The sequence below is a fragment of the Denticeps clupeoides genome, chromosome 4, assembly GCF_900700375.1.
Source record: "Denticeps clupeoides chromosome 4, fDenClu1.1, whole genome shotgun sequence".
NCBI classification, from domain to species: domain Eukaryota; kingdom Metazoa; phylum Chordata; class Actinopteri; order Clupeiformes; family Denticipitidae; genus Denticeps; species Denticeps clupeoides.
The window spans coordinates 12164213-12192211 of NC_041710.1; the positions used below are offsets into that span (position 1 = coordinate 12164213).

Sequence of the window (27999 nt, forward strand, 5' to 3'; positions counted from 1 at the left end):
CAAAACTGCACCGGAACGGTGAACTGAGGGAAGCGGTCAGGACGAACTAACCCCACAGTGTGTATGAGAGACCTGCATCATGAACACTGTTACAGAACTAAAGCAGACATTCTTTTGCTAACAGCAGTCTTTAAAAGAGCTTTATTTCATTTTATTGTCTGTTCACAGTCCCACGTACGTTAAATAACTTTGAGGGGGAGAAAAAATAAAAGTTGATCACAAAATATATATTTTTGTTGTCAAAATAATATTTTCTGTAGAGATTTGTGCAGCTGACACACACAAAACCTGTTTATGTAGACATGCCAATCACATTCAGACTTTGTGCCAGGTCACATGACACAGACGATGAACACAGGAGTGTATAGAGAACAATGCCACAAGTGAATTCTGTTGGCATGGCAACTGGCTTTCTTGTGTATTGTGTCCAGACAGCACACGGAAGCTCTGCTCATGAGTGCTGAGATATAAATAGATTAAAACAAGAATGATTTCAATAAAGTTTAATAATTAGTTTTTTTTTAAACTTTTTTTTAAAAAAGAAATGATAAGGCAGAGGACGAACTTTACTCCTTGGTTGTCAGATGGATCTCTAGCTGCTCAATCATTAAGTCTGACTGCTTTATTATAGTGTCTAATTGCTCGGTGGTCATGTAGAACGCGCCATCAGGCATTGGTTGAGCTGAGCTGCGATGGTTGGCCAGCTGGGCGGCGGCTCAGATGAACGTTGCTTGGTTCTCATGCCTGTGCAGAGCAGTGGAACTCTGCTGCTGCGATAATTGAGGTGGAGGGAAGAGTTTGGACATTGTGGCCCTTTGTTCGGTGGAGGGTGATTATCAACACTGCCATCTTAGAACCAGAATCCTAGTCCTGAAGGAGAGTGAGAAAAAGAGAGACGTAAGTGCTACAAATAAACCGCAAACAAAAAAAACAAAACACAAAAGTGTTTGACAACTGTCACTCAGATTGCTCATATCCCTCATCCATTTAGTGCCAGCAAGAGTAAGGCTATGGATATAAATTTGATTTCACAACATGGTGAAGCTTGATTTATTTAACACAAGGAACTCAAAATGATATATGCAATTTCATAGTCTATTAGTCTCTTCACCACCGAGCACAGCAGGAAGTAAAAGAAACAAACTCCGAGCTTCAGGTGGCCCCATATTGAACCGGGAGGGAAAACATCTCCTCAAGACCAAAACTGAACAAATATAAATAACTGCAGGCAAAGTGGTTGTGATATGAGCAACACTATCAAAGAGACCCATCGGGAGACCAGCAAGCAGACATTCCTGGAAGCATTGCACACCCACACACCACCACTGGGGGTGAGGAGATGGGGCTAAGGAACTTATTAAAGCAAACAAGACCAATGAATACATGAAAAAGCAGAGAACAGACAGACACCCTCACACACATAGATAAAAGACATATGAGGGAAAAAAAAAAGGTTAAAAGAAGCATAAGATCAGAGAACGTTTACAGTTTTTAAATCCCGTATTGACAGTGGTGTAGAACCATGCCACAGTCCAACATACACTGGGTGACATGGATGTTATATTATGAACTTAATTACCAAATTAGGTCACATTTACATGAAACCAGACTAGAAGAAAATCACGGCAGTTTCAAAAAACACAATTGAACAAAATTTTCATTCCACACTGTAAACAATGGAGGAAACTGTTCCCACTACCTTTGTCATTTACAACATTCACAATGTCAATGTTTTGATCAATCTGATATTTTAATGGACAAAACATTTTTCTGCAAAAACAGGAACCATAATTGACAACTTTTAAATGATAGTGTACAGAGAAAATGGCTAATATGATGAAATCAGTACACAGCCACAGTTATGCCAACAGACAAGCAGGTAGAGAGGAGTCGGCGTAGACAGTATACAGGCGCTTCTAATGTTAGTAATGGAAAAGCAGCAGTTCTGTGCTGAAGACTGCAGATGTCTCAGGAGCCAGGTTGAGCGAGCACACACATTCTGCAGACCATCAGATAACTGCTAGAGGGCCGCAGACTTGGTCATACCTTACCTGGGTCAATGGCCACCCTCCTCGGTCATGATCTCGGACTCTTTGTGCACCACTACTTTAGTCACAGACATGTCTGGGTGCTGCTCCTTTGCTTCTTTAATGGCCTGAGCCAGCGCCTAACCCAGGACAATACCACACCACACCACCAGGGGGCAAGAGAGCAAGAGGGAAGGATGGGCGAGAGTGCATGAAGGCAGAAAGTCCAATAAACGATGAAAAGCATGAATTAGGAAGTTGAATTAAATGAGATGATAGATGAGAGAAGGATCAGTAAGAAAGAGGAGAAAAAGGACATGAACGAGAAAAAAGAAGGGGGCAGAGAAGGGTAGAGAAAGAGGGAGGAGTGATCAGTCATTACTGTTTTAATATGATGCTGACATGGGGGCAGTTCTTTATGCCTTCATAAATTCAACATTTAGGCAAACTGAGAAATGCACAAATACACTAAAGAGTTGGTTTTCATGGCCACTGAAATGTTCGTTAACTCCGTTCCAGGCCAGTCTGCATCCACTAAACAAATGTGGTCCATTACGACAATAAAGAAGCCAATATGGATCTAAAATGCACGGCATTACAAAAAAGGAGGAAAAAAATTAAATAACTGCAAGCATTATCCTTTCATTATGCCCCCTCAATGGAAAAAATGGGAGAAGGAACAATACCTGGTCATGATCAATATCAGAATCTCCTGTGAAGACAATCCGTTTTTCAATTCGTGTTTCCGAAATTCCACCCTTCACAGTCTGGAGGAATACAGGTAGAAAAGTGTTTTAATATTTACCATGTGCTGAGGTTGTTTTGGAGGAAACATACAAAATACAGTAAAATGTGGAAGAATGTGGCATTTTGGGTTAACTGACCTTTGTGATATGTGTGGTCATCGTTGTGCTGGTGGTTTCAGATGTAATGGTCTGGGCACTCATAAGAATGCCAGGGTCTGAGTCACCATTAGTGTCTACCTATAGAAGACCAATACATTAAACACGTAAGTAATGCATTAAAATTAGGCACAATTCAAATAACTTTTCCTAATATTTTTCCACACCAAATCATTAACACAAACGAGCCAAATCATTCATAAAATGATCACATTTTACTTTTGGTTTAACTAATTAACTTCCAATTACATCCACCTACATCAGATGTGAATGTGCATGGCATATTTCAGGTTTGTGGTTCAGCATGCTGCTTACTTCTGAGGACTCATAAGTGATTGTCTTTGTCTCTGTGTGGACTACTGGAACCTCGTTGCTTGCTGGCTCTTCTCTTCCTTGGTCTTCTGTTTTCTGTACATTGGAACAAGGTCAGAGCAATGAGCAAACTGTTTGTCTTGTTAAGCAGCATGGGAATAATATGAACTGATCAGACAAAAAAATCAGACTGATAAGATTTATTCTAGATATGAAGCGGCTTCTGTATAGATGTATGTGGACATTCTGTCAAAGAGTACAACAAAAGTGTCAGATGCAACCCCAAGCAACAGAGCACCTCCTCAGAGAGAATAAGTTTAAATGTGACTGTGAAAAAAAAATAAATAAAAAGGAAGAAGTGACCATAACATTTGCAGTCATACCTGGTGTACATGCATAGTGCAGGGAAAAGGAGCAAAAAAACCAAACAGTGATTTCACAAGATCATATGGCCTTCGGTTCACAAACAGATATTCCTCGTTGAGTCCTGTGTTAGTGTCAGAGGCTGGTGCCAAACATGAAGAAATCTGGGTGATGTTATTTTTGCTTCGCATAACCCCCAGGGTAGGGTTACCTCCAAATAAGGTTCTTTTCCCTGTTTGTCCTCTTCCTCTAGGAGCTGATGACCAGCAGGGTTAGGAGCACTGATCACTGCTTCAGCTACCAGTTCCTTCAAAATCACATTCTCTTTTGCTGGAGTCTGGATCGAGGATTCATCTTCTTCGCAGTCCACATCTTTCTGGTACTTCAAGTTATCCTCCCATTCATTCTGCCATGGGAATTCCACTGATTCACCTACATCTGCAGCGGATGTCTCCTCTACTGGACTGAAATCTATTGAAAGACTTGCAGCTCCAGCATCAAAGTTCTCAGATGGTGCAGTGCCCACATAGCCATCCAGCCTTTTCTCAGCTCCTCCGGTCATATCGTCTGAGTCTTCCTCACTGACAGACGCAATGATTGCACCAATATCTTCAGCTTGCACAAGCACTTCTGCTGCTGCTTCCTCCTCCTGTGTTACATCGTCCATATCATTGTAATCCAATCCTCTAATGAATAACATGGTGACATCTTTACTGTGTTGAACACTTGCACAATCATCTTCAATGCAACATTCATGCAGAAAATCATGGCAGGCTTCAGTTGACACAGATGCAACTGGATCAAGAGCTTGGACTGGTAACCACTTTTCTTGCTTTTGCCCAGTCTCCTCCGACCCTCTAATTTCACTATATTGTTGGGACGACTCCATCTCTGCGTTGGTCTCAAAAAGAGAGTTCTGTTCATCTTTAATCAAGTCCTCAGATTCACTCCACGGGTTTGCTATCTTATTAGTTGCCACAGAAATGATGCCAGCCACATCTTGAATGGACATCTCATTCACTGTTTCTCTTTCATCTTCTAGCGTCTCTTCTTTCATGATGTCCTCTGTATCCTCTATGGTTGTTTGTACTTCATCATCGGAGGAGATTAGATAATGGTTTGGGGGAACTGTTTGCAAAGACCCCACAATGGTCTCATGTTGGGCCAGTGTATTCACCACTTGCTCCTGAAGGCATCCTGCACTCTGAGAGATAAATATGCTTGCATGTTACTCTTAAACTCTGTTAGTGGTACTCTGAGTTTTGCTAATTAATATATTGAAATGTCATTCATTCAGATGATGCACAGCTATCAAAAGACATTTATTAGTCACTTTAAAAAAGATGGAAGGAACAGACTTTCTGCTTCTGTTAATAAAGTTTTTCCAAGCACTATATCATGACTAGATAAAAAAAAAAACAAAAAAAGTTCTAACTGCAGTGCATTCACACATTAAATAATACACTAAACAGCAATGTCACATTGCAAATCAACAACCTGTGGAAGTTCTTCAAAAAAAAAAAAAAAACATTAATGAGATTATCACATTTGCATATATGTCTTGTTCACCAAAAAAGGGAAAGTGTTACATACAAACATACGAAGAGGGGGGAAGAGACTGTTTTGATTAGTTCATTTTGGGGGAACTCATTCATTCAGAATGTGGGTGAGATTTTGGTGAAGCAACAACTGGAGACGAGCCTGACCTGCAGGTCACTCTGATGGGCTTCCAGATTAACATCATCTTCAGGTAGAATGTTCTCAGTCTCTCCCCCAGATATGAAGGTATCACTCGTCCCATAAACCTCTAAAATGGAAGGTGACTGATGGGTAGTTGGGTAGTCAAGCTTCTCCCAGACCATGTTACTGTTTTCTTGAACGGCCATAAAACTGCTCATTGACCAGACAGTCTCCTCCACAGACCATCTTTGTTCTTCATCACCAGAAAAAGAAAATGTTTCTAACTCCATAAATGTAGGATTGATTGGATAAATTCTCTCTTCGTTATTAGTCCCCATAACATCACAGCTATTTTTCATGAATCCAGTTTCTCCCATCATGCTAGTCCTCAGAGAGTAAGCTTCTGCATTTCCAGATAAGAGCCCATTCTGCTCATCTAAAGTCTCTAACCTGTTACCAGAATCAAGACGTCTGCTTACATAATCATCATCGCCACTGAATTCTGACTCATCTGAACTGGAGGTGGTATAGAGGTATCTTGCAGACTCTGTTTCTTCTTTGCGCATCCTGGAAGAAGCATCTCTTTCTAAGTCACTGTTATCGACTAGTGAAATGTTAAGGATGTCATTTTCACTGTCTGGCTTTGCAGACAACGTCCAAGACTCCATGCTGGCATCCATTCCTTCTGCTGTGTGTCTCTTTAATAGAACTCTGTTATAGTGAGCAGCCTCATTGGTAAACACATTTAGTCTTTGCCTTGTTGTCTCGGCCCTGCTCTGTACATGTTCATTAATTTCTGAAGTCCCCTCTTTAACAATCTCTGAGGGACCCTGTGAGTTGCAGATATGAAGACGTTTAATTTCCTGCAACAGTACAGCATGATGATCACAGACTTCAGCTTCACCCCTGTGAGTTTCTATGGAAACTGCTTCATTTGGCACCTGTTTGGCAGTCTCCAGTGCCAGGCATTTCAGACAGTCCTTTTCTGCCTTAAGCCCATCATTTTCCTGTTCTTCTTTAAATCTGGTTACACTACAGTCAATCCGGGAGGGTGTCTCTGAATACGCTGTGTTGTCAGGTTCCACAGAGCTGTAAACATCCTCTCCATCTGTGGGAACCTTTTTAACACACATGCAGCTCCTCAAGTTATACACAGCATATAGTTCAGAGTTACTTTATTACCAGTCCATGTTCATATTAGGGTTGCTGTACGAGAATGTATGAAAAATGTAACATTTTAAAGCAGAATACCACAAGAAATGATTTCATTACCTCAGAAACGTTTTCTTCCCGTTTCACATCTGAAGTGTCTTCAGGGCTGACTTTAGCATCTTCTGCAGTCTAGAAAGAGAGGGGAAAAAAAAAAAAAAAAAAAAAAGACATCATACATTAAAATTGCTAATACAACATTGAGGGAAGGGCAGTTGCATCAAGGTTTACGGACATGCTGTTGATGGGTTTGTTGCACCACACAAAAAGGTCAATGTTGAAAGTAACATAAAGGAAACATGCACATGTTCATCAAAAATAAAATACAAACTTGATTGTCTGAATGCATGATTAATAATAATTTCCCACACCTTTTAGTTTATTTCTTAATGTCGACTTATCTTCCAGATTTTGGCATTGGTGGAAAGTTATGTTTCATATGACCTGTCTATTAAACATTTGAGTTAGTAATTTCACCACTGAACTTAAAACTTTTAACCAGGCAACAAGAACAGAACACACAGCTGTGCTTTAGGGGAAAAACAGAACAAGGTCACTTAATTCTGTCATTAGAACTGAACATGTTAGATAAAATGCCATGCTATTCAAACTGCATGAGTTGTGTGGAACTCAGGTTGTGATTAAGGAAGGATCAAACCACAAACTGCCACACAGGTTGCCAGGTATGCCTGGACTGGCTTACTTCCTGTAGAGGCAGTAGACATTGAACTGAAGAGGCCTTGCTGTGGTGATGGACATGGACAAGGGAAGAGGACATCCGCCGGTCCCACTCATTCAGGCTGGAGTAATATGGAGAAGTTTCCAGAAAAGACTGTTTCAACTTGCTAAGGTTGGTCTGGTGTTTCATGAGCTCCTGCGGTGCATCTGACTCCTGACCAGTCAATTAGTAAAGAGTAGATTCAAACACTTGGCCTTTGACAGACTACCAAAAGCACAAATATTTAAAAAAAAAAAAAAAAATTAAAAAAATACTTCATGCTAATTCTGAGCAACATTCCTGCTTCATGTGAGACATGTCCTGTTACTGATTCCTTATGGAGTTATTTCACATACAAAACCCATGTTAAGATGAGTCCAACTAACCCAGGATACGTGATAAAGTTTAAAAGAAGATGTCACAACACCTCAAATTACCATAATCAGTTTTAGTCACATTTTTACAGACAGACTTGTTAATAGCCAGCGTTCGGCAAGTTACACAGGAAGAATAATGTGTATAGAAAGGTTGAAAATGCTTGAATTGGAAACAAAAACCAGATATAATTAGCAATCCAATTACATGAAAAAAACAACACTACTTTTGAGGCCCCTCAAAAGTAACTTCAAGAGTAATCTAACAAATTTCTTAATATTTACTATCAATGATTTCTATACTGAGCATTGAGCAAAAGTAAAGTAACAATATTACTGGGTGGTAGTGGCCTAGTTGGTAACATACTTGTCTATAAACCCAGAAGACCACATTCACAGGTTCAAACACCACTTATTGTGTCCCTGAGCAAGACACTTAACCCTCAGTGTCTCCAGGGAGACTGTCCCTGTAACTATTGATTGTAACTCTGGATAAGGGTGTCTGCTAAATTCCATAAATGTAAATACATTACTCTTAGCAACAAGTAACTCCTGCGTAACTTGTCCAACACTTAACTCAAACGCAGCTCATTTTAGAGTGTGAGTTAGATGTTTGCATTTGTAAAGTCAAATATTACCTCCAACATGAGATTACTGTGCTTCACAAAGACATTCTCCCCTTTAATCCTTCTGATAAAACTATACTGGAGAGAGACATGAAAGACAGGATTACAGCTGACTCTGGAAGAAGCTGGGATTGTTGCCCTGAACTGCAGGAGGAGTGCAGTTTTAAAAAAAAAAAAAAAAAAAAAGATGAGCCGAGCAAGTGGGGAATATTAAAACATAAGGAAGGTTTTTTTTCCCCAACTGGCCACAGAAACGGAGAGAAAATCTACAATGTAAAGACTGTATTGACAAAATTAATGTCCCCCAGTTATCATCATAGGTCTGCATGCAATGAAAGTAGAGGGTTGAAGAGTGCCCCACGTACTTGGTGACTGAAGACAAGCCCAGAGCATGATGGGACACATAACACACCACAGTGTGATAATGGACACATTCCATCGTCATGGCATCATTATTTTTCCTCTGGTGTCACAGAAAATAATCATGAAGGGATTGAAGTTTGGATCAGTGAAATGATACATGGACATGATGGTGGACACAGGAAGATGGGGTGGATTTGGTACTGAAAAGGTCCACAAGTACCTGAGTCCTGAAATCAGGCTCCTCCTGATCCGACTGAGGTCAGCACAAAAGAAAGCGCCAGTTGATTTAAGATCAATAAAACAAAAAGTCCAAATATATCAGCATGCTTATTCAAGGGTTTGTGTAGTGCCAATGTTTGGACGATGGTGGCTGATCCATGTACAAACCTCAGTGGCTGTTGTTTCACCATCATAGCCGTAATCCGTCTGCTCACTGTCTGTCTGTTTTAGTTCAAACCAGGCAACACATTCCACAAATTCCCATCGGAAAACAGCAGAAAGAAGGAAAAGCCTGAGCACACAAGGATCTGGACAAACCCAGTCTTACCACAATTTAACATTGCACAGCAAAAATGTCAGGGTTCAATTATAAAAGCACAAAGAGCAGAAGCCCTGTGTTTGAGGGGATTTTTCCATAATGGTAGGGTCTATATAAAGTGTGAGATCATACAGATATATCAATGTGGGCTTTAACACGAGAGAAAAATGGTAAAATGAGGTTTACTGCTGCTTTGAAATGAAATGACAAGAGAATGGACCGTGTCAGAATTACACTAGAAGCCCTGATCACTCGGGTAACACAGTACCAGCCAACAGTTTTGGAGACTTTTCTTTTCTGTAACAGTTTCACCTATTTAAAGCAATGAAATGATTGACAGAATTCTGCCAAATAATGGATCGGAACTATGGTCAATTTTACAAATGTTGTATTCAGACCTTACACGGACTATGCAGGCTCTATGAAAGTCTCACTGCAAAATGACTGGTACTGTACAGAACCATATGCATGGAGTCATTTCTTAATAATTAGTTCAACATGGTGGATACACAATGTGCAAAGCCGAACATATAATTCTAAAACCTCATGATGATGACAGGATACGTCACAAATCCTAATTCTGCTGTGCAGGGACACACACACACACACACACACCTCTTCCTCTGAACTGTCATTGAAGCTCGGTGCCAGCGAAGCACTAAGAGAGGCTGCCTTCGGCTCCAGGTAGCACAGGCAGAGCGCCAGCGGGAAAGAAAGGGTGAGCGCGTATGGAACCGAAAAAGAGGTGGAGAGGAGGAAAAAGAAGATAAAGAGGAAGCAGGGAATAAGGGACGGGGACTTGATAGGCATGAAATGCTGCAGGCTCTCAGGGAGGATGTTCAGCTCAGACAGGTCAGGGAAGGTGAGGTAGCCATCATCATCCAGCAGGGCGGAGAGGTCCGGGAGGTGCAGGGAGAAGGAAAACAGGGTGCCGCCTTTGTGGCCACCCTGGTCCAGGCGCTGCTTACGGGCAGACAGCAGCTGTGCCTGCTCCTCCAGCAGGGCAGCCTTGCGATCTGCTCGGGCCTGGCGGCGACGGCAGCTGGCCGTGGTTTTGGCTGGACTGACCGAAGCGGCACGCTTGCGGGTGTTCTCCCTGCGCCTCCGCCGAACCTTGGTGGATGAGACTGGGGAAGAGGGTAGCGACAGCTCGGAGCGCAGAGGGTCGGTGGAAAACACAGATGGTGAAGACTTTGGGAATTTAGGCATAAAAACAAAGAAAACGTACAGCGTACAGTGTTTAAAGTGTTACAATTAAGAAAATAATGAGGAGAAACAAAAAAAATATATGAAAATTAATTGGACAAACAAAAGACCCAAGAAGCAGTGACAAAAAAAAAATTGGGAGAAGTCAAAGGAGGAAATGATATGACAGGAAACAACATAATTAATGAAGAGAGAACAATCAGAAAATTAATTTATTAGATAGTAGAACCGAACCTTCTTGACATTTTCTCAAAAACACAGCAGACAACAGACATCTTAAAGCAGGAATCTGGCATGTTTCTTCACTTTGACTCAAACTATTAGTCATAGTATATATATATTTTTTAAAATTAAGCAGGAAAGGAGGGGGGAGTTACCTTGGTGACAGGAGTAGATGGAGCTGGTGCAGTTTCTTCAGTGATTCCATTTTTCTCTTCCTCTGCTGGTTTCTCTGGTGTTGTGGTGATGGCATCAGTAACTGGGGCAACTTTACCATTAGTGTCTGGGGCTGGTGTGGGTTCCTTCATGAGGTTGTCATGATTTGTTGCTATAGGGGCTAAAACCATAAAAACAACGTGGTCCCAATGTTACATACACCTACAAAAAATAAAAAAATAGACCTTGGCCTAAATTAATCTATTGTGATTGATTGCACATTTGGATTAAAAACATGCAAAAATAATCAAACATATATAGTCATCTGCTGAAAGAGCAGTAAATCAGGTGCAGGTGTAAATTATGGTTCTCACCCCCATCCAGGCTGCGGGACATGGTGTAGCGCTTGCTGGAAGATCGTTCGATGAATGGTGCTGGCCGCTGGATCTGGGAGCTGGCTCGTCGCGTCTGGGTATGAGTCCGTCCACTGTAGCGGAACTTGGAACCCAGAGATAGGAAGCGCTTAGGTGGCGCCTCAGGGGACACCAGTCTGAGGAAAATCAAGTCAGAATGAATCTGATTACAATGCACTCATGAATACCTTCATGTACATTTTAACATACAATCTTCCATAGAAATGTTCATTTGTCTAATTTCCTTCTTTTCAGCTTTGGTCTTTGCCTCTCACCTAAAAAATGTGTGGTGCTCCACACAAACCTTCCAGAGTCTCTTAGCTGCACGATGATTGGGGAGTTTGAAGCCGATAGTACTCTCAAACTGCTCAAGCTGGAGGAGGAATGGCAAAGAAAAAATTATTTCTCAACATTCACACAAGTGCAATTATTTAGTATTATTAACAAGTCAGTAATTTACCTCTCCAGGCCGGATCTTGATGTAGAAGTTGTTCCTCTTGTAAGAGATTTTGAGGATCTTGGGCCAGGCAAAACGGTTGATGCGCAGCCGATCTCTGTAGATGAGGAGACCACTGGCACACACGCCCAACATGATCTCCACTCCCTCAGAGTCCTACAGCACAGAGATAATACAGTGCTCAGGAAAAGATGAATAACCAACATAAATAGTCTCTGGGAATAAAAAAACTAGTGCTATAGGCAATGATCTTGACTAAACAGAAGGCCAAATATCAATTCATACCGTATTTATGAATATTATGTTCAAGATGTATAATAATATGCATGCATAAATTAATCTTGAACATATACAATGGTCAGTCATAACATTATGACCGGTGGATTTAATGATTTCATTACAATGGTACCTGGCAGAGGGTGGGAAAATGGGTGAGTGTCAGAACTGATGTATTTTGACAAGAACCAAATTGTGATGGTGAAAATTCTGAGTCTAGAGCTCCCAAAACTGTAGCTCTTGTGGGATAATCCCATCCTGCAGTGCTCCGGACAACCTCATAGCTTAAAGGATCTACTAAGGATAGCTTAGTGTTAAATACCAAAGAGCTGTTTTGAAAGAAAATAAATATCATATATTATATGTATACGATTATCTCAATCGAAACAACATGATACTAATATATATTGTTGAGCCCAATGTTTGAAATACTATGTGTTGATTCAGAATTCCACTTGTGTTTGACAAAAGAAAAGCCATGGCATTTAACTGTAAAACCACCACTCTCTGAACTGGGAGGCCACAGACTCTCTTATTGTTTGGGATCAGAGAAAATGTAAAAATTTTCTCCTGTCAGAAAGTCTCCAAAATAGCCTGTTCCCACTAGCACGCTGATATTCAGGGCAGTTCCGCGTGACCTCAGTTTCACAGTTCAGCCAAAGTAGACAGGAGAGGTTTTTACAATTTTGGGTTCATACAGTGAACCCAACAGACAGTGAGGAGACTGTTCTAGAGGGGATAAAGATCATCTCTATTCTGTCAGCAGGGCTTCATAGCAGGGGAGGAATAAACCACAGGCATGATTTTCAGACAGGCACATGAACAAACAGCACTGGCGCGCAACAGTTTATACAGAATAGAGCCATAAAGCAAACTAACACACATACACACACATCAAAAAACACTCACACATGAAATTTAGTATCTTACCTCCTCCTTAGCTGGAGCCAAACACTCAAAAAGGCTTCCTACCAGCTAGGACAAGAGATGTGGCAAAGAAGGAAAACAAGAGAGAGTTGTGCAGGTCTGACAGAGCCATAGCGAATGTGGGATACCATTAAGACTTCAAGGTACATCTTAAAAGGTCCCCTATTATAAAAATTTCCCTTTGTGAGAATATTTAACATGTTCCCCTAGCGTGTATAGTCCTGCAATGGCTAGAAATGGCGATATGTATAAAGTGTGCTTTGGCCATTCTGTTTCATGTCGTCATAAGGGGAAAGGTTACCTCCTGTTTCTCACGCTTTGTTCCGCCCAGAGAATTTCCCACCCCTCCCCTAAAAGAGTAACTCCATAAACCGCGGAGTTACAGCTCCCAAATGTGGGAAGCACTGCAGTTGGTTAGTAATCGGATGTAAAAATGAGCACAAATGTGCTTTTTTAATTCAGTCATGCGAGACTCTGCGGAAAAAAAAAGGTTAATGTATTTTTTCTGATTTCCGCAAATGCCCGCTCACCCCCTTTAAGCCGCTCTTCTCCTAATTATCACTTATCAAGCTACAGACACAGAAATGGCGCGTCCTGGGGATCTCATTGTGGGACTGGCTAAATTCTGCACCACAGCTGAATTTCGGGAAAAGACTTCAGATATAGTATTAGGGGACCACTAAGACCTATATAAAAGCAAAAAAATATTTTTATAATAGGGGACCTTTAAGGGTGTCAGATTTACCCCTGGGATGCAACAGCCCTAACACTATTTAGAGAACCTTTTCAGCTCATTAACCCCAGACTAAAGAGGGCAGGGCCAGTTATGAACAAGGCCTGGCACCCATAATCTTCACATTCTAAGAATGTGTTAAATCCAGTAAATCGGCTCCTCTGGGGAATCACACTGGAGGATTGCGACTTCCAGCTATCAACCAGAAAAGCGCATGTGATAAGTGAAAAGAAATTCAAGTGGCAGAGCAAAGCCAGCTGAAGCCAAGCAGTGAGCAAGTGGATCACCAGCATTGCAGTGTAGACATCATGGTGCATAGGATTCATGAAACACATGTACATACCTTAGCGTGATGCAGATCCACTCCGTACATTGACAATTTCTTAGCATTCTCCAGGAAGAGCATCTCTGCTTCAGCTGGAGTCAGTCCCCTGTAGAACAGAGGGAGAGATGGTAGTGTTCATAGAAAATGAACACTAAAATATACAACATTGTAGGCCTCAGTGGTACAGTCTGAATAGCTATTATTTCAACCCTGAAATAATTTTTAATCTTCCACACAAGTTATGTTCAAGGTATAAAATTCAACTTCCCAACACCATCTAGTCCAGTTTCCAGCCTAGCAGTATCAAAAAAGAAGGGGAAGAAATACATACAAGAACCATTGCACAGGGCCCAATGACTTGCATCAAACAGTAAAAAGTCCCTTTCAAGAAGTGTGGACGTGTGTGGAGCAATTCTTACTTATGGGTTTGATGTAGGTCCATGACCTTCTCCTCAAGCTCTTTAGTCTGATTGGGAGCGATGCGCAGCTCATTCAAGTATTCCTTGCCCAACTCGTCTGGGTCATAGTCCCCCAGCTCTGCCTGAGCAGTGTAGGAGCCCAGCAATGAATGTGTCGCAAAGGAGCAGGGCAGCCGACCAGATACCACATCATCCCTTAGCTGGAGACACAGGTAATACCTGAACGACAGACAGAAACCCAAAGACCTTTGGTTACCGATGTAGAGTTTAAAGGAAAAAGCTTCAAGGATAGGGTTTAGGCTCAAGACAGGTGAAATTAAGGTAGTTACATATTAAATTGTATGTAAAATGTACTAAATGTAAGTAATGTAAGATTTAGCACATGTTCATAACCCTCACCTTGTGATGTCCTCTGATAGCTGTGCTGGGTCAGGAGGATAAAACTTCACATTAAATGAAAAGTTCCATGGTCCATCTGAAACAAGTGTAAGGTCACAGAGATCAATCACATTTAAACTTCAAAAAAAGTAAAATTGTATTTGAATGTGAACACGTAGGGGACATCCTTACTCCTTATTTGTTTTTTCAGTTCCTTGGAAGGATCCAACCAGTACTGTGATGGAAGGACAAGTTATTTAACTTCAACACACACGAATGGCACTGACTGAAAATGGCCCAGAATCTCACCTTCTGGTTCTCAACATCCCGATACGTTAGACCAAAGTAGTCCTTTTCTAGTAGGTTGAGATGATCACACACTTTGTCAAACAATACTTGGCCCTTGGACCTTTTCTGGGAGGGAGAAAAAAAAAAAAAAAAAAAAGATCATCGTGAAAGCTGTACAACAACAGGCTCTATGACACTCATAGGAGCACAATACATTTCTGTGTATGGGCCCTCCAAATATTATTTATTTAGAGCGATCATACTTGAGTGCAAGGACCAAAAATAATGAATGTTTTCTGTGCTTCTCTTCATAAGACTGTGCTATGTGTGCTTGTGAATTCCACTGCAAAGCAAACAGAGAGATTTGTTCCCTTGCTTAAGGGGACTGCTGGGAATCAAACCATATTTCACACACTGGATCTAGGCTACAGAGTCACTAGGCTGTCTCTTGTTATTTTTAAGTCTGTTCCTCCAAGCCCCCTGTTCAACAGCACAAAATCCCCATGACCACATCCTGCTTTACATTCAACACATAAAGACAGAACATTTGCTCCCATGCAGGCTTATCACAATGTTTAATTATGGGGAACGACTGAAGTGCTCTCAGCACAATGGCACAAAACAATGCATATAACAAACATTTCACAGGAGATGCAAATAATCTAAACTACTCAAATCTATTTTTGGAAATATATTTGGTATTGGAATGTAGTAAAATATGGAACTTTAGCTAGTAACACACAAACATGTCTTTCTGGAATGTATTGACATTTACATTTACTGCATTTATCAGACTCCCTTATCCAGAACGACTTACAATCAGTAGTTACAGGGACAATCAGGACAATTAAGTGTCTTCCTCAGGGACACAATTGCAGTTAGTGGGGTTTGAACCTGTGACTTTGCAGTCATCTAGTTCAGAGGTGATTGTGTTACTAGGCTACTATCACCGCTCGACTCAACCTGCTCTTTCAATACTGAACTGCTGAAGAATCTCGAACACCCTGGGACTTATGCTGGTTATAATCACAGTGCTGGCAGGGAGAAGAGGACCAGATTAATCTAGATGAACATCTAAAGTCCACAAATACACACAAAAAAGTTAAACTAAATAGGTCATTCCAGTCTCAGACAAGACACATAAATAAAACCAGAACCACCGTACACAGAATACTGAATCAGGACGTCTCGGCAACTAAAACCATTTTGTCTGGCATATTGAGGCCTGGAACTAAGTTCCATGTTCAAGGAACTGTGACATGGTTCGATCATAAAATGACATGTCTAGACACTTCCTCCCCTCAAGAGGGGTGGTAGTAGCCTATTGGGTAACACGCTCGCCTATGAACCAGAAGACCTGGGTTCAAATCCCACTTACTACCATTGTGTCCCTGAGCAAGACACTTAACCCTGAGTGTCTCCAGGGGGACTGTCCCTGTAACTACTGATTGTAATTCGCTCTGGATAAGGGAGTCTGATAAATGCCGTAAATGTAGATTAAAACCAAATCATAAGCACCCAGTGCACACATGTGATCTCTGCTTTTAACCCATCCAGAGGGAGCAGTGGGCAGCCATAACAGGTGCCCGGGGAGCAGTGTGTGGCTCAGTGGCACCTCAGCAATTCAGGATTTAAACTGGCAACCTTCCGATTACAGGCCACCACTGCCCCAAAAATATCGTTGTGGCGGGCCCCGAAACCCAGCGTCGTCTGCACCGGAGTCCTGTGAGTTTAGTAAATTACATGAATTACATGGATAAGTTGTTTCAGAGTTGTTACATAGCTTAGATATTTTATTCCTTATATGGCAGAACTATTCACATCAGCTGACTATGAGACACTTTTTATATCTCTGTAGATAAAACTGACTAAGCATTATTTGGTTATGTTTGAAGACAAAAAAAAAAAAAAAAAACTACTTCTAGAGAGCCTAGCCAAGAGTGACCAATATGTGAAACTTAAAATATTGGATTTTGAACACCAAATCAAATTTTATTGCACTTATTGTGTTGATCCTCATATAAGAATAAGTTCAACTTATTGTGGTGATATTTTTAGAATATCAAAAATAGAAGATATTATCCTCAGCTCAACAGGATTGCTTCTCCAACAAGTTAAGGAGTAACTCCTGCCTCTGTTTATCCGCCTAAACAGAATAATCTGCCCCCATGGTTACAGCCTCAATCCGCACATGAAAGCTATCAGCACCCAGAGCTCGGAAGGTTTTTAAGTGCAGGCAGAAGCAGAACTATCAAAAGCAGAGTTGTTTCATCAAATGTCCACACTTCCGATTGCCAGAAAAACACACCACTAATCTTCTCTGCTGATCCCAGTGGGGGTTAAGTAGATTGTCTCTTTAATACTCAACAGCACATCCATCTGACGCTTTTCAAACGCACACACACTTTTATCATAGTGGCACACACTGTGTGCAGGATGGTTGGCAGAAATGAAAAGAAGGCGTTTGGATTAAAAGACGGCTCTGAATGTGACAGTCACAAACCTGCCTCGCTGCGTGACTAAAGCCATAAATCTAAGTGGACACAAAGCTCCTCAATCACCGATTACGCAGTGCAGTAGCCTGCATTAGACTGTGATTACTTTCAAAACCCCAGTCCAGGGGGGAACCAGCTTGGACTCTGAGGACCATTTGCTGTACATCCATTTTCTTCTAAAGCGCCATGGAGGTTAAAGTGCCATTCAACCTCTGCAAAGTCAGCAAAGTTTTTGCTATTGTTTAACATTAAGTGTTTACCCTCTAGAAACCTGAGTAGGTCAGTTTATCTCCTACAAGCTATTTATCTCCATGAGCCTCAATAACCTTGTGACTCATAGGTGCAAAATTGACCTGGTGTCAGTTCTCCATTCTCATTGATCATGTCTGGGGTTGGTGTTAGAACTGTTCCACTCCAGTTTACCTACAACACATCCGTGGCTTCAGATCAACAGTGGAAAGAGAGTTGATTAGTATAAAAGTTCAGTTCAGCACTGTGGAGAAGTGCAAGGCAGAATGCTAGGGCTGAGACAATGGAATCAGTATTTATCAAGCTTATCTATGACCACTGAATTAATGAATTTCCTGATAATCATTCTGATAGAATGATTTTCCAAGGTTTTGCGTCTGAGTGGCCCTATGCCCTGGTCTCACCTCCACAGTGCAGGCGTAGTCGGATCCGTCCAGCAGGGTGATCTTGCACTGCATGTTCTTTGGCTTACGGGAGCTCCTCAGGGGGGAGAGCTTGCTGCTGCTGGATGAACTGCTTGACGACTGATCTGCGTCTGACCTGAAGCTTGCTGAACACTCCTCTGTGATCTTTGTGAATGGCAGGATATTAGACGGACAAAGAAAGAGAAATTTCCTCAAACAATGGGACATTTTTCATAAATTCATGTATTCAAAGGCTGCAAGTTGCATTCATTTTTTGTCAGTTCCTCAACCAGGATTAAGATATTGAACACAACAGAGAAATATTCAGTTACCTCCCCTTTTTGCTTTAATAAAACACAACAGGAAAATCAACAACGTGTACTGAAGCTCAGATCACACTTTTCTAAATTTAGGGAAACTACAGCGTCATGTACCAGTGCTGCAGGACAGAGGTGGTTGTGATAGCAGCTCTGTGACCCACCCAACAAGCACTGCCCTTCCAAAAAGCATTTATCACTGAGCACTTCTCTCAGGTTCATTTGAATAACATCTCTACAGTGCTTGACATGCCAAGCTCTAGCACCAGACCAGATACCAGTCAGCACAGGGCTGCATTTAGTTTATACTTTGCCACAGTAAATCAGGGTCAGTGTTGTGGTACCTGGCAAAACAGGTGGATAAGATGTGGATTCATATTTTCCACAGATGATGCAAAGAGTTCATTGTTAAAGATTTATTCTAGGTGGTCATTTCACAAATGGAAAACAGTATTAATCACATGGAACTATATGCAAGTAATACATAGTAGCAAATGTTTTCTGAAACCTGTGTTGTCATTATTTCTGCAGTTCAGTTCTGTATTTGCATTGGAGTTGTGTTTTCTCTTATTTCACACAAAAAAAAAAAAAAAAAAAAAAAAAAAAAAAAAAAAATGGGGTATATGTGATATCTCAGTGCATACATTGTATATTTTCTCCAGACTACAATGTTCGTTTAGCACTTCCTGTCCAGTAACATTTGATTATCAGACCTCGGCGTGGTTTTGCTGACGCGTTCTCTGCGAGCGCTGACTACCGTGGTTTTGTTTACCTGCTCTCTGGCTGGAGTGCTGTGTCCGGCGGCGGACGGAAAATTCTCTTTTTGGGATGGCTGATCAGGGAGCGCTGTCTCCTTCTCTTTCTGAAGGGCCAAGGCTGATTCAGATTCCACAGTCATGGTAATGAAGGCTGATGAGAAGATAGAAAGAGATCTTGTCAATGTTCACAAAAAAACTTAACGTGAGTGTCTATTAACTGTATACTCTTTGATTTGTCAATTTCAATCTTTTCAGTCATCTTGTGAAAAGCTTTCATCATCTTATAACAGAAACTAGTCTTGCCACAATAACGTAAGAGTCATGGATCTGTCCATTAACTGCAAAATGATCCATTCACTGGGCTGTAATAATCTTTTCAGCAAATCATGACAAACATTTACTACCAAACTAGTCTTCAGCTACACCACAGAATCTTGCAATCCCAGCGGTCAGAATGACATGTGCTGCCATAAACACAGAGAACATAGGACACTGTAAAAGACTGTTTTTCTTGCTTCATTGAAGTCTATGTTTCAAACCATGTATTGAGACATTTCACAGCATTATCATAATTACTGAAATGTTATTAGTCTGTCATTACCTGCTCCGTTGATATAGGATGCATTATAATATTTACCTGCATCATACAAGCAAAACGTATAGTAGATCTCTGTAGATAAAACTAACTCAAATTCATTAAGCATCTATTGGATGTGTGAACTCAATTAACCAAAAAGACTTCTATAGAGCCTAGTTTTAGAGAACAATAGGTTCAAATGAAGGTGTGAGTGAACATCACAGCCTTAGTCCCTGAAGGAAAAAGTGACATGAACTGAAAAACAGCTCTGAATAGGCTGGGGCAAAAAGCAAGACTAGACAATACAGGGTAACTATAGAATTGTAAATATAGAATTGAAACAGTTGTCGGTAAACCAGTTGACCGTATAAATTCTGCCTAAATAATTGCTGGTTGCAGTTGTGCTCTTCACAGCACAATTCCAGTCACAATTGGATAAACTAATAAGGGAAACTACAAACACTCCGAGCATAAAGCGTACAAGAGTGGAGGCTGGCATCTGGACCGTGTCCTAAAGAAGAGGCTGTCATAACGGTCCGTGGCTATGCTTGCATGCACACTGCTTCGCACACACAAACAAATCTATTTTAGGCGTGTGTTTACTTTCTAGTACACCGAGCCAAGCACCAGAGCTTCTGGGGCAGAAATGAATTCCAGAAATGCATCCAGCATGCCGGCAGGATCAGTTCCGAAGCCATGTGTCGGCGGGAACGAAGGAACGCACGCGCATAGCGCAGGAAACCCTGCTATACCAGCTGTTTCCCCATATCAGCATCTCTCTCGCGAAAGGAGGTTCGGAGACTTGACGGACTACATTTCATGGGATGAAGGAGCTGCCAGGGGTTTTCAGCCCATGCTGCACGCTCACCATCTTTTAACTGCAGCAAGAGCTGATTAGAGGGTACTTGGAGGTCAGCAGGCCAAATTTCTGATCGCTCAGTACCGCTGAACTTCCACTGGGAAAGAGAATTGTGTCTGAGAAGATAACAGTTTACTGCTGTGAAAAATTCCATCAGAATTGACTTATTTGTATGAGGGCGTGCCAAACACGCACTTTTGACGCACATGTCCAACCACGAATATACAATGCTGACATGGATAATTACTACTGGCACAATTGCAGCCTTGAAGGAGGATGATTGCAGTGGAACATAAGACGGTGAAGAACAGAGGGGAAAAAATGCCCGAGGAGAAGCGTTGTGTCAAAGCCCTCCACGCTCCTAATCAAATCAGGCTTAAAAGTAGGTCACGCCAAACTGCAGGATCTGTACAGGAAAAACACTGGAATATACATCAAGCGGGAAACAGACACACACATTCAACTCATCCAAAGAAGGGTTACAACTTAAAAACCACCTGCCTAATATTGATGATGCTTGTTTGCCAAAACGGTCCTGATTCATGAGGTCATGCAGCATCCAGTACCAAGGCACGAGCAGCAGATTTTCCAGAATATCCCAGAGATACTCAATCTTGGTGATATACGGAAAACTGGAAGGCTACGCAAAAACAATGAACTTGTGCACTGCCACAAAGGGCCACTGCCATCATGAATAAAGGATCCATTAAGAATAGTCCACACCGTCTGCAACAATCTTCAAGAATCTTTATTCTGGTACATCCACAATCCCATTTTTAACACTAAACATGCACCCAGTGAATCCTGACATGAAATGGACTGGGAAATACATGAAATGCAGTGTATGCCCTTATGGCTCTGCTGGCCCAGCCTGGTGATCTCCGATCAGTTTGTGCACTGGTGATCAGTTTGTGATGCAACAAATGTTTGATTCTCAGATACTAAACAATACCAAGGTATTTTGATTTTGCCAGTACACTGAAATAGACAGAGCTTTCTACAGGCATTACAGCAGGCGGCCTATACCCCGGCTATCTGGAGAGACTCACTTTAAACATATCAAAGCAAGAGGCACAACAAATTTGAAAGGCATTCACTCCAAATTATACGTGGACTTTCAAGTGTGCACCGTGTGCTGTGCTGCTGTGTATCACAAGTGACAATCACTTCACTTTAGAAGAGGGGAGTAAAGTTGTCAAAACGTAATATGAATATTTTAATTGCCACTGTCAAGCAATAGTGTTGAAGCAAGTTAACTATAAGAATGGCTGTGTCTTCGCTTCGCTCTCTGTGTTTGCGCTTATGTGTTTCACTTCTGCGGTATGACAAGAGGAGTGCTTTTTTGGTTTGGCTCAAAAACAATCAAAATACATTTATTTGTTGATTTATTTATTTGTTAATTTATTTCCCATTTGTTAATGTATTTATTTCTGTAGTGTGTATATAATGGTGTTCTGACTATTAAATATATTCTATTTTTTCAAGTTCCTGTGTTTGTCCCCCCCCATTACTTTCAAAAATAGCATCGAGTAACATCCTTAGTATCGGTATCGAGTTTGAGATTTCAGTATCATGACAATCCTAGATGCCAGCCAACCCATACAGAGCTGTAGAGAGAGTATCCCATCTGTTTTTCCCCCAGAATCCTCAGGGTAAGAGGAAAAAAAATGAGCGGCAGCTGACCCACGCACCGCCCCCTTGGGGATTTGTGGGGGTGACGCAGAGGTTAGATAGATGCCACTCTTGACACATTTGGTTACACGTGATACACCTCTGGCCCCAGGAAGCACAGCTGCCATATTCCGATGACCATCATGCCACCCTGCTGCTTCTGCACGGAGACAGAATGCTCTCTTACACTCAATTAAGCACAGGTCATTTTAAAACAATGGTCTTTGTAGATCTAGTGTAAGGTTGAGTACAACATCCACCTCGGGCTGCTGCCTGTGAACAAATCACAGCGGTGATGTTCTGGGGTCGTAACATGCTCCCTGCTGAGCAGTGTTACTTCAGCGACGAGCGATACAGGTCGTCCAGCAGGGTCTCACACCACTGTTAAACACCGGCTGGAGGGCACCCAGCTGTTCTCGAGCACACACAAGCATCACTCCCATAGAACATGATTGTGGGAACGTCCCCCTTTTAGCTACTGAAATGATATTTAAATACTAACAAATAGAACATTAAAAAATAAAATGCACACTGGGATGCAGAGTCGATGACACTACACGAGGTAATCGAAAAAAATTAAAATACTAGTTACAAATACTAGTCAGCTTGGTGTTTCATTAAAGCCCCGAGACATTGGAGACTCTCTACAGGGATCAAGGCGCTGAGGAAAACACCAGACATCCAGAAACAGATCTACATAAACAAAACATCACGTGGGTTCACGTGGTGCAGCTATAGTGACCTGGGTAGCTTGGCCCCCTGTGGCACACGTCCTTTCATCTTGGCTGAGGCGTCTGGGTTTGCAGCAGCAGTTTGCTGCACTAGTCACAGATAAGCTGCTGACATGGCAATGGCAGAGCCTGAGAGGTGGGAATTAATAGTGTACGGGTGGTTTAAATCATCTTACTGGCTCAAGGAAAGACTGATCGCAAAATCAGTTGTGACTCAATTCTCCTATATGTCGGCTCCAAGGAAACAGCATGCCTGTCAGTGACCTGACGTCTTGACCATTCCATTTAATTCTAACTGTATAAAAGGAAGGTTTACATGTTACATTTCACACACAAAAGGAAGAGTGACCCCTCAATATTGCCTATGAAAAAAGCCCCTCACAATTTCATTATACAGATTATTCATTATAAAGATGATGAAGGCAAACAAGAAAATAAAGACATCTAGGTAGTCATTATAACGGTATAAATCAAGTCAAGATTAATGTGGACATCTCAGCACATTATCCTGGCATATGAAATATGATCGTCCTCCCATATGCCAATGCTGTCCCTTTAGAGGACTGAGGAGACGCTGTAATCCATGCATTTGTGTCGTCATTAAGAGCATGGGCAGAATAAAATGTGCTTGGACAAGGACACGCTGGTGAGGCTGCAGCGGCTCCAGGATCAGGCGCATTCGAGATGGACGTCACGAGGAAGCCATGGAGGAGGTCGGCGTCTCCTGACCGTACACCGCACCGCATGATTATTAATATAAAAAAAAAAAAAAGACCTCGCAGACCCGTTCGTGACCAGCTGGAGTACCGAGGAGGAACTAAGGGACACGTGACGTAAATCGAAAACGCTTCATTCGCAGATTAACTGGAACTGGGTGCAAACGCATCGGAAAAAAACCCTGACAGGAAAAATAAAGAATAAAAAAAGGCGGCTATACCGCCATGTTCTCTTTAAAAACGCGTGTTAAATCACAGCCGCGGAAAGGCGGTCCGACCGCAGCGGCATTCTGCGGTTCTGCTCGCACGACACAGCGACACTTCGACGTACACAGAGTCATGCCAAATGTCGCCTCCTCCTGAAAAGGAAGGGAGGATTCACACCGCCGCGTCGCCGGGAAAACGTAGCTCGCGTTACCGAACACGGCACTCCACGTCCTCTTCGTTTGAGGAGGCGACCGCTGCTGCTGCTGCTGACGGCGGAGGAGCAGCTCCGGTTCGAGACCCCTAGCTCGCTCTCTCTCTCTCTCTCTCTCTCTCTCACCCGAGCGGTCAGGCTGCGAGCGCGCACGGCATTCTGGGACTGTAGTACAAGCCGCTGGAGTAAAGACTGTAGTAAAATCCACATCTGGATACACATTTGTCTGCAGTAAGTGTGTATTGGAATAACAAACAAGGCACGAAAAAATACACGCAGAAACCAATTCCCCCTGTCAGGCTCAAATACAGTGTTATCGTATTTAATTGCCGTTCATTTGTGCGCGTGTGTGTGTGTGTGTGTGTGTGTGTAATGAGTGTGACATAAAAGCATCTAAAAGCAGTCCATTACATGTCTGTCCATAGCCAGGGACTGTTGCCAGGGCAATTCAGATGAGGCAGACACTTAGCCTGACCCAAACACAAGAGGTCAAGAGCTTTTGGCACTCGACCGAACTGATAGTCAGGAAATCCATACAGTCCATGTAAAGAAAATAATGTGTGCATTTTTAAAGAATGCTAATGCAAAAAAAGGTCCAACTGTAGGAAGACGGAGAGGTGTGCAGAACCCTTTGGCCAATCTTTGGTTTAACCTCAGTGACACACACATGTTACTTATTAAGGTGCATGAACCCTTTCTCTGCAGGGAACTGTGGGCTGTGACTCTCTCCCCAGTATCATTGGACTCAGCCTCATCCATCCTAATGGCCGTCACCATGGAGTTGTAGGATTGAAGAGAGGGAGTATGAGAGAAAAAGCAAATATAGCCCTCTAATGAGAGACCAGGCGATTTGGCTTTCCTTTTATATGCCTTCTGCTGGGTTTTCCATATGGCAAGCTGCACAAACAGCGTAGGATGCCCATGGTGGATGTTTACGTATTTAAATGCATGAAATATTAAACAATTATACCAAATCAAAGATTAATTCATTAATGGGTCTGCTGAATTCATTGATAAATGAATGACAAGCATTTGCTTTAGTTTGATTCAGTTCTATAAACTAAATATCTCATTTGAAAAGGTATTTTAGCCTGTCTATTCATGCAAGAACAGTATGAATTGTCATAGGAGGCACAATCAACCATGAGCTTTTAAATCCGTGCTAAGAATAATTATCAGCCCCTCATACTAGGTTAGAAAGTGTCACAAAGCAGCATGGGTAATCTGAGTGAGGCTATGAAAACAAACCAATTTATCCTTTATACATCGATTTCAATGTATGTGTGCCTGTGAATATTATCTGGACTATACAAGACAGAACATTTCAGTCTAAGATATTAATAACATTTTATGTTTTGTTGTAAATATGTGTAATTAAAAAACATTAAAAGGTGAGCTCTCAGACTTGTAACAATACCAAACTGTTCCCTTCGGTCAATAATCAAATATACCAATGTACTGCAATGCAGCTGTTCTCTATGGCATTATCATTTTCACGTGCACAGAAACCTAATTTTACAGAGGGGCCTCTCCATATCTTGTGACACTGCCCTGCATGCCAATAAAAGAAGTGATAGGAGGAAGGTGCCTGGTGTTTCTGTTCCCTCCCACATGCCTTAGATGCGTGCGCTATCTTTACTACCGCCGTCCTTGCCTAATATGACATTTTTATACATAATGTGATTGTTCCCAGAATCTTAAAAGCCTAATGGTGTGTTTTGTTTGTCTAAAGTGAGAGAAAGCTGGCATAGATAGATACTCATGGAGTATGGTTAATGGAGAGTGCATATAGTTATGGTATAATTACTAATTAAGGATGCACAGATTAAAAAAAAAAAAAAAGTTATTTTAATGAAAATTAAGAGATAATTAATGTGTAAATAACACCTTCTGGCAACAGGAGTTGTAAAAACAATCATGCACATGTATACAGAGTGTTAAACTACATAATATTACATATAAAACAAATTTTATTGGATTAGGATTAACCAACCACTTTACTTAATTATTGGGGCAGTTTTAGTTTCTTGATAACAGTTTTTAGGGGCAAATCCAAGATTTATTGGGCCATTTTTGCCCTTTGTCCTTGTTGATGTCTGACACTCAGTTCTGGTTTATTGTCCCAACATAAATTGCAAACCACTGATACAGCAGACATGATCTTGACACCACCCTCTTATCAGGTTCATGTGAAATCTTGGTGAACTTTATTATGCAAATGCCAGCACACACTAAATGTTAAGAGTTAGAGTTTCTCTCACTGCAACCTTGAGGTAGACGCCACAAAGTTTACAGCTGGAGGTATAACCCACAACCAACACACAATACACAACCAAACTGTGGAACCCATCACACAAGGCCCTGCTACCACTATAAATACTCCATATTTGATAAGCAGAACACCATTGCTTTATAAGGTAAATGCAGTCACATCACCCAGAGAAAGCCCACAGAGATACTCCCGGCCTCTGCCAGGCTGCTTATCACCAGCAAGGTGGCGCAACAGAGCTCAGCCCCTTATCTCTGTGCCTCTGATGGTGTATGCTTGAAGCCACTCACATGTTTCCATCACCCCCGCCACCTCGTGCAGGGCAGGAAGGAAAAAACGCACAGCCAGCAACCAGGTCCACTCAAGATGGCCAAAGTCTGAAGCTTGATGAAGCAAGCTTCTGCCAAGTCAGCAAAGTAAAAGCCCCTATTCAAGTCTCAAGAACACCAGACCACTCCCCCCGACGACCTTGCTTGACATCTGACTTCAGAAGTGAAACATCACCACTCTTGAACCTTTGATCACATTATCACAACTCTCCTGATAAAGGCTTAAATGCCCTGACATTTCATCTGGACAACCTTTCCTCCAGGAGACTACTAAGGATTCTCAGAAGCACGCCCCGAAGGCCACTTCAACGTGATGTCACCTGGCCTTATAGGCTGCGGTTTGTCTGGTCTGTTTCCCAAATATGGTGGTCAGCCAACGTGACTGATGTAGTACTGGGCAATAAAAATAATCTAAACTTCTATGAGAGATGAGTCGTTAACTTGATCTTGGCCTTGTATTTGATTCTTTGACTTTCCAAAAGCACAGCCGGTTATCTGGAAATGAATAACTCAACAGGATCATCAATCGCTGCTTCAATGTCACTTATATGGCAGTGACGCTTCATTTTCTCAAATACCCACAAGCTCCTCTATTCTAGTTCCAAAAACAGGGAAATGAAACAGTCTGACAAGCAAGATGTGTTCACTTTCCACGGACCGTCTGTACTTGGAATCAGCATTTCTGCTCATGTGAGCGATATAAAATTCTAGACTGCGGAATAATTCTCTGTTCCACAGCACTCCACGTTATGGTGGATGTTTTCCTACCCAACCCCTATAGAGAAGTAGTTTTCCACGCAGCATTACCATTTATAGCACTTTACAGACTCTCTTATCCAGAGCACCCAAAACCCGGAACCGCAAAACCACGCAGGGCAGTAAAAGCACAGAGATGCTAAACGCGAAAACAGGCGCTTACCATGGAGGACAGCAGGAAAGCCAGATTTCACCGTGTTGAAGGGAATCACGTTGAGCCACGGCATGCGGGGGGGAAACAAAGTTTAACAAGTCACTTTTTGCTACCATGTTGTGGTACAGCACAAACCAAACAGATGAACAAAACGCTTTCGCTCTCAGTCGCTTTCATTTTTCGCTTCCTGTTACGACCGGCGCCTGGCTCTCGGCCATACTTCACCTGAAGCCCGGTCGTCGGTCGTATGGGACCCGCCGATGACGCCTCACGGCAGGCCGGTCCGCCGCCACTCCACCCTGCGTCGCGACTGAACGAGTCTGGCGGCGCCGCGCCGCAGCTTTCATCCAGCGTGCGGCAGCAGAGGGGCGCAACGTGCGCGCCACC

At 42.0% G+C, this 27999-nt stretch overlaps 1 protein-coding gene across 12 annotated transcripts; it reads right to left on the reverse strand.

Annotated features, from left to right (window-relative positions):
- Positions 1-125: 125 nt before the first annotated feature.
- epb41l3b (erythrocyte membrane protein band 4.1-like 3b) lies at positions 126-27990 on the reverse strand. Of its 12 annotated transcripts, none has more exons than XM_028975900.1 (24): positions 27838-27990; positions 19147-19250; positions 18058-18222; positions 14931-15035; positions 14814-14856; positions 14643-14718; positions 14244-14462; positions 13843-13930; positions 12770-12814; positions 11567-11719; positions 11382-11479; positions 11068-11243; positions 10696-10874; positions 9728-10303; positions 8962-9015; positions 8795-8827; positions 8224-8289; positions 7197-7385; positions 6557-6625; positions 3245-3337; positions 2912-3010; positions 2714-2794; positions 2052-2167; positions 126-870 (listed from the first exon to the last, which is right to left on the reverse strand). In XM_028975900.1, exons 3-23 carry the CDS (start codon positions 18109-18111, stop codon positions 2057-2059), a joined length of 2607 nt encoding a protein of 868 aa, XP_028831733.1. In that variant the 5' UTR covers positions 18112-18222; positions 19147-19250; positions 27838-27990; the 3' UTR covers positions 126-870; positions 2052-2056. The 12 variants fall into 12 exon arrangements, 10 of the variants coding, with proteins under 10 accessions (XP_028831733.1, XP_028831726.1, XP_028831729.1 ...); XM_028975893.1 differs by lacking the exon at positions 27838-27990 and adding an exon at positions 27622-27825 and having other exon boundaries at positions 19147-19283; XM_028975896.1 differs by lacking the exon at positions 27838-27990 and adding an exon at positions 24105-24237 and having other exon boundaries at positions 19147-19283.
- Between the last annotated feature and the right edge of the window lie 9 nt (positions 27991-27999).